Genomic DNA, 7,500 nt, shown 5'->3' on the forward strand with positions numbered 1-7,500 from the left:
TGGGGGGGGGTTCAGAGGATTTGGATGAGCATGAGTTAGCATTTACATGATTAATTATGAGTAATTTGCTAATTTCACTCATGACTTCTGTTATCTAAAATAGTACTTTATTGTATAATAATAATCATAAGAAAAAGAATGCCAAGAATAACTATATCCTATTATATATTGTGGCTCTGTGGAAGAAATGTGTGAGTTCCATTTGCTGTCAGACATCCTTAGAAAAGCATTATTCTTAAATCATATGTAACTAACAATTGTGTAAAAGAATGATAAACTCTGAAATCTGAAGTGCCCTTCCTATACAAGAAAATGTTATCGTATGTAGATTGGATTTGTAATTGAAGTCATAACTTGTCCTTGTTTATTACTGTCATTTTAAAATACTTTTATATATTTATCTCATATCTTACTAGCAAACTTGCTAAAGTACAAACATGTTATGCAGGATATATATATAAAAAAAACTCCCCTCAGTGTTTATACAATGTAAATCAGAGTTTCTATCTATTAGGGCCAGAGCAATGTTTTGATTCTAGACTGAAGAATTTAGGATGTCTTAACAACTGTTAGGGTGCACTTTAAAATCTAATTAAGGTTTGATTGGTCATTGTATTGTTATTGTTGCCATAATTTCACTTTTTATTTAAAGCCTGAAGCATGTGACAGGCTTATTTCAAAAGCTCAGTATGACAGTTGTCTAACAATAAACCAGACTGAACAGTAGCATTTTTTGTTTGTTTGTTTATTCGAGTTCAAATGCATGCTTGATTTATGTATATGAAACATTCATTTCATGTTTCGCATCTTGTCCTTTAAACTTCACTTCTTTTAATATATTTTGTTATATATTGTATATTTTGTCTTGAAAGTTAATTTCAAGCTGCATTGGGTAATTCATGGAAATATTTTACACTGAGTGTGAAAACAGCACATCATGTACTTTGTTATACTGATTAAAATATTTTTAGTATACTTATTTTAATGATGCATATTTTCGCATACAGGAAAGAGAATGTCAATGTCAGATACACTCTTATCTGACATTGACTCTTGTTTATTGACTTGTTTATTTAAAATAAGTAGATACATATATTATCTCTCTTCAAAAAGAAGTCCCACTGCTCTAGTGTGATTTTGGAGACTTCACTAGTAAAACAAAAACAAAAACGTCATCCTTCTACGCCTTGCGTAGCTGTGAAATGATTGGCTGAAAGAGTTCTGCGGCGACGTATCAGTGACGAGCAATCCCGGAAGACGCGTCGTATCATTAAAGCTGTCAGTGTGCGGTGATACTAGCCAAATAACTCGATTATTTTCAATTCATTTCATTCAGTAATTTATTTTTCATCATGTCCTCTAGAAATCCAGGAATGGATCTTGGTGAGCTGTTTTATAATTTTTTTTAAATTTAATTATATCGTGTTATCATTTTCTCCAAACGAATCAAAGCTTTTACATTAATCTTACCGCTACTTTTTCCACGTGATAGTGTGAGCACTATATTAAACGGGGCAGAAAACATAAAAATACAATTTTTTATATGTGTAAGTGGTGTAATTTTGTCTATACGTCTAACATTGAACATGTAAAGTGCAAAGTATATTCTTGGTGTTATGTGTAGTTCATTTTTAACTCCCAAATTCAACCTTCTGCTGGTCTTTGTAATTAATTTTAAGTCTTATTCTGGATTTCGTTCTTTCTTCTATATATACTGTGGATTTCAAACCATTTACAGCTGAAATGCACTTAATGAATCTCACATGACTTATGTGTCTCATGACTCACATTGAGAAGAGGGAAATAACAAGACAAAACTGACTTTAAAACCTCTTTTATTATTCATTCTTGCTTTATTTTAGATCTCGAATGGGTGTTGAAAGTCAGAGTCAACACTCAGGCTGTTCTTAAACGAGCTCAGCAGATCCAGGGACGCAAAGTGGCTAAAAAACAGTGGCAGGTAAACAGTTTACTGTATTTCTGATTTAGCTTTATGTCAGCTCAAATACATCTTTATTGACCTGCATTGTTATTGTAGGCTGCCTGGCTGCTAAAGGCTGTCACGTGCATTGATCTGACAACACTCGCTGGTGACGATACACCTTCCAATGTCCATCGACTCTGTATGAAGGCCACACAGCCGATCCGTCATGATCTGCTGAAGAGCATGGACATGCACGACAAAGGTCTGTCACAAAGGTGCCTCTGTCTGGAGGATTGTTTCATATATCACATCATCCCTCTTGGTACACTTGAATAACTGATTCCACGTCTCTCTGTTATCTTCTGTTATTAAGATTGCAGTTTGCAATAATGTAAAACTATTTTTTCCCTTAAACGTAACTAAACATTAATTTAAAACCATTTAAACCTATTAAACTAATTACAGTTAGAAGCATTTTAGATCATAATAATGGATCAATTAATTTAAGATATTTAGATCCCCATGCAGATTTACTAGAACTACATAGGTCAGCTTAATTACAAATAAAACCAGTCTTGAGAAACTCACTATTGTAGCAAAACGTTCTAATGGCAGTAGATGTTTCAGATTAAATTAATAAAACAATACACTTAAAAAATTGATCAAAAGTGATCGTAAAGAGATTTGTAATGTCACAAAAGATTTCAACTTCAATTAAATGTTGAAAAATAACTGTTTTCAACACTGATAAAAAATTTTCATAAATATGGATGTAAATATTTCTTGAGAAATTTTTATTTGTTATACTATTTTATTTTATTAATGTTATATCTTATATAATATATATTATATTTGATATTGTATTTATGGTTGTCAGTATCAATAACATACGCTCGTCACTGTAGATCTGCCCACAGGAGGGAGACAAAGCTCTTTTCACAGAAGTTGATTGGCTGAAGAGATCAGCGACTTGCAGTGAACAACTTAAATTCTACAGTTTGCTAAATAAAACAGTAGTATGCAACATAATAAACAGTAGACATTAACAGGACTTTTAAGCATTTTTCTTTATATGTTCATGCTGTATTTCTTTTTACAATTGTGTCTTTACATTAAATTCATTTGAATTTTCGCTGATTTGAACACTGTGTGTGCACATGATTTCAGGAATCACGACTGCAGCAGTCTGTGTGTACCCATCACGGGTGGCTGATGCTGTGAAGTCTCTTAAAGCAGCCAACTCTAGTCTTCCTGTTGCATCTGGTAAGACGTTTGAAACTGCTTATCTTAAAACACGTTCATTCCTTCTTCAAACATCTTCCCAGAGAGGGTGCAACTGCATTGTCTCACCTCACGGTCTCTTTTTCTCGTTCTCTTTGCTTCAGTGGCCACTGGTTTCCCTGCTGGACAAACGCCATTGAAGACCCGTCTTGAGGAGGTACAGATGGCCGTGGAGGATGGTGCTACAGAGATCGATATTGTCATAAACCGGACTTTGGCACTCACTGGGCAGTGGAGAGGTGTGTGTAACCAGAGCACTAAAGGAATTCAGATACCAAAAAACCCTCTTAAACAAGCCTGTTGCTCTTGGTTTATGCTGGTTTCTTTCAGACTGAGCAGCTGACATTGGCCATAACCATCAGCATGGTTTTCCTTAGTTCTAGTGTGATATTATTTGAGCCAACAACTGGTTGAGAGTTCATTTTTGTCTCCTCAGCTCTCTACGATGAGATCCGGCAGTTCAGAGAGGCCTGTGGAGATGCCCATATGAAGACCATCCTGGCAGTGGGAGAGCTGGGAACCTTCACAAACGTCTACAAGGCCAGTCTGGTGTCCATGATGGCAGGTGAGAACATTAAGCGTAGATATCAAAAGTGTAATTTAGTTTTAAATCGCAGAAATGGGATTTCTGTAGGAAACTGCTTGCAGTTGTGCAGCCTTGAACTTAGAAACCATTAAAAAAGTCTATAAAGTCTAGATTATTTTACATGATCATTTTTAAGTCATTATCAAAGAAGGTTTTCAAACCGTTTATTTCTTAACAGGACATTGATGTGAACAAAGGTGTCAAATATACCTCTGTGTCATGTCTCTTTCACTGTCTTGTACCATTGTACCGTCATTGCCCTTCGAGCTTGATTTGCTTCAGTGGTATTAATATTCATTATTGCAAAATATACGTAAATGTCAGAAGGCATGAATTATTATTATTTCTTAATAATTTATATCATTTAAATTATCGTTATTATTCATTCATTCAATCAGTCAGTCGTTTCACATGACTTTGGACATTGTTATTTTTTTTACATGCTTTTCAAATGTTAATAATAATAAATAATATTTTTATTATATAAATACTTAATTTTTTTAAGAAACAGTAGGTTTATGTCAAACTACTTGATAAGGTTTTCTCTTTAGGAATTAGTTTAACTTTTAATTATTTTAATAATCCCCTCCCCCCATATTATATCAGGACAGTTGTGTCAACCTGATATTTTTAACTTTATGCCTTTCAAAAAATATCAATATTAATTTTTTTTTTTTTGCATCGCATTTATATTTTTAATTACGGATTTAGTTATTATAAATATATAGTTATTAAACTATTTATTTATTTTAACATGCAATTGTTATGTAACAAATTATTTAACCGTTTTAATTGTTTAAATTATCATTATCCATTATTGTGTAATTAAGGCTTCATTTTTTTCTGGCAAAAATTTATGTATGTATTTATTTATTTATATTTTACTGTTTCATTTTCTTCCCTTTTGTCAGAAAAATGCACAAATACTGTTTGAGTACCTGTGCAGTAACAGCATTCACCAGCAGGGACTAACTGCTCAAGCTAACCAGTTAAATCGAGAAGGGTCTGGCTGCAGCCTCGCACTTGCACTCTCAGACTTGCATTCTCAGACACTTGCGCTTCCGCTAGCGACATCACTTGCAAGCGTTATTTTTTATTTTGTTCTATTTTTTATTACTTTTTGTTTGAATCTCTCAACATTTTACAACAGTAGCCAGGTGGTGAAGACAAGAAAAAGAAACTAAATTACAACGTCACTTGCAATCGCCACTTGCACTCTCCGATACCTGCGACATCACTTGCAATCGACACAACAAGTGCAAGGCTGCAGCTAGACCCTCTTGGTTAAATCTGACCTCCTGGTAGCAAAACTAATAGCGATGCTTGCCTTAGCAAGTTAGATTCTTTTGCCCACAGCGTGGCGCCATTGCTCATTCTTTCTGCGCTCTGCATCCAGATGTACAAACGCACAAGCACACACACACACACACACACACACACACACACACACACAGAGCAGGCCAGCGACTGTATGCTTAAATAGCCATTGCACATTAAGCCGATTACTGTACCCAATTGTCAGCGGCTCTGATAGGGATCGTTATTAAAATGCATTGCTTTTGTCGCTGCGCTCATTCCTTAATCTCCCCTTGTTCCTATGAATTGCGTATGAGGTTTCTGAAATTGAATGATAATTTCACCTATTAATCTGCGACACCGGAGCTATTTTACTCCCACGCTCTCCGGCAGTGTCCCCCCGCTCCGCCGCAAATGAATAGAGCTTCATTACTGTCGGCCGCGTTTAATAACCGTTATCCATTATCGTGTAATTAAGACTCCCCAGAACGAATCTCAAGGATTATGTCAGTTTGAGGGCTTTAATGAACTGGAAAATGTTCATCTTGTTCTGTGCGGTAATGAATAGTCATTAGACATGAGGAAAGGCAGGCGGGATTCGGGTGCTGGGGGTCAGAGCTGGTCCACAGTTTGTGGTTCATCCATTAGAAGCGTCATTTTATCTTCTATTTTTATCGGAACACTGATAAACCGTAATTGGCTATGAAGGAGAGGAAGGGAGAAATGAAAGCTCTTATTGATGAATGAACGCACACCCTCTGCGCCCCGCGACGGGACCATATGTTCTTGTCTAGCCTCCCCTGCCCTCACGACTAATGTCCTGTCGGGGTGCAAAAATCTGACGCCTCTCCGAAGTGCTTGAATGGAGGTGTTAAAAATGTGCAGGACTTTCTATTTTCAGAGCTCGTTGGAGTGAACTTTGACCTGTCAGTCTGAACAAAACAAGTGTCAGATGGAAGTTTTTGGGGTTGTTAACGAAGTTACAATTAGAATGACTAACCGGTGTGACCTGGAGTATGCCGATGCATTCTGACAATTAAAAACATGCTGTTTTCATTGAAATCTTTCACTCTCTTTGCACTCATGTCAGTTTTTAAAATCTTAATATAATTTTCAAGAAAAGTTTCAGCTTGATGAAAATATCGTGGTGTAATCTTCAAGTAAAAATTAATAGCTTATTTTCTTTACAACTTGAATACATGTGATTGTATGCATCTTAATGATTTTGTTCAAAAAGGTTTTTAAAAATAATCTTAAGGGGCAAAATTATTCACAGTATGGTTAGTTGCTAAATGTCATGTGGTGCGACTTGCAAAATACAATATTTACCTCAAAATATGAAAAATTACCTTAAAAATACAATTAAAAAAAATATCTACAATTAATGTTTTTTCTTCTCAAGATTTTAATTACTTAATTTTAATTTGCTTAGATAATTCATACAGTATTTGAATACTTGAACCTGAATACATGTGAGTATATTTCTTAATGATTATGTTCAAAAAAGGTTTTTAAAGGTATTTTTTTGAGGTCATATATCATATTTCGAGCCATCACATGACACTAACCATATTGTGACAGATTCATAAAAGGTCAAATTATTTGATATTAAGACTTGTTGACCATTGTATGATTTTATTATATACACACACATGCTTTGGATAAGCTTTTCTAATAATAATAATAATTATTATTATTTTTATGACATTAAAGGGTTTTCTTTTTGAGATTTTAATAATTTATTATTTAAATAAATGTATATATTTTATAAATGTAATATATGTATATATTTAATTATTATTATTTATTTAAATAAAGCATACACATATATATATATATATCTAGATAGTCAAAAGTTTATAGTTTATATATCTAAATATATAAAGATAGATAGTCAAAAGGTTTTGTGTCTCCTGTACTTTGTAACCACTAGGATCTGACTTCATCAAAACTTCAACTGGCAAGGAGTCTGTCAATGCCACTTACCCCGTTGCCATAGTAATGGTGCGGGCCATCCGTGACTACTGCTTAAGGACAGGCTATAAGGTAAACGACCCATTGAACCTCCAAATCACCTTCTTTTACATAAATCATGCAGCCTGGTGACTGATGCATTTGTTGTTCCTCAGGTGGGGTTCAAGCCCGCGGGAGGCATCCGTACGGCGCAGGAGTCCCTGGTGTGGCTGACCCTGATGAAGGAAGAGCTTGGAGACGAGTGGCTCAGTCCTCACCTTTTCCGACTGGGAGCGAGTAGCCTGTTAGCTGACATCGAACGGCAGGTAATTAAACCAACACAGTGTTTAACACTGTCAAAGCCGCTCTATTCTGGCTTCAGGTGTGATAAACTGATAATTACCACCCATTATGGATGGAAACAGACACTATTCAGGGAGTGCAGAGTCGTGACCCTGAT

At 35.1% G+C, this 7,500-nt stretch overlaps 2 protein-coding genes across 3 annotated transcripts in view; both read left to right on the forward strand.

Moving 5' to 3' along the window:
* The window catches only part of LOC107655598 (DNA helicase B-like), a 12,547-nt gene extending 11,826 nt beyond the window's left edge, over positions 1-721 (forward strand). For both annotated transcript variants that reach the window (XM_016443145.1, XM_016443144.1), the window contains exon 14: positions 7-721. The gene's annotated coding sequence lies outside the window, so the exon portion shown is untranslated. The remainder of the gene's footprint in view (positions 1-6) is intronic.
* A 524-nt stretch (positions 722-1,245) lies between these two features.
* The window catches only part of LOC107655558 (deoxyribose-phosphate aldolase-like), a 6,632-nt gene continuing 377 nt past the window's right edge, over positions 1,246-7,500 (forward strand). The window contains exons 1-8 of the mRNA XM_016443076.1: positions 1,246-1,383; positions 1,863-1,960; positions 2,039-2,186; positions 3,092-3,187; positions 3,310-3,444; positions 3,642-3,770; positions 7,021-7,133; positions 7,217-7,366. Coding sequence (XP_016298562.1) covers positions 1,353-1,383; positions 1,863-1,960; positions 2,039-2,186; positions 3,092-3,187; positions 3,310-3,444; positions 3,642-3,770; positions 7,021-7,133; positions 7,217-7,366 — 900 coding nt within the window. The 5' untranslated portion in view covers positions 1,246-1,352. The remainder of the gene's footprint in view (positions 1,384-1,862; positions 1,961-2,038; positions 2,187-3,091; positions 3,188-3,309; positions 3,445-3,641; positions 3,771-7,020; positions 7,134-7,216; positions 7,367-7,500) is intronic.

The sequence above is a fragment of the Sinocyclocheilus anshuiensis genome, unplaced genomic scaffold, assembly GCF_001515605.1.
Source record: "Sinocyclocheilus anshuiensis isolate Anshui unplaced genomic scaffold, SAMN03320099.WGS_v1.1 scaffold916, whole genome shotgun sequence".
Taxonomy (NCBI): Eukaryota; Metazoa; Chordata; class Actinopteri; order Cypriniformes; family Cyprinidae; genus Sinocyclocheilus; species Sinocyclocheilus anshuiensis.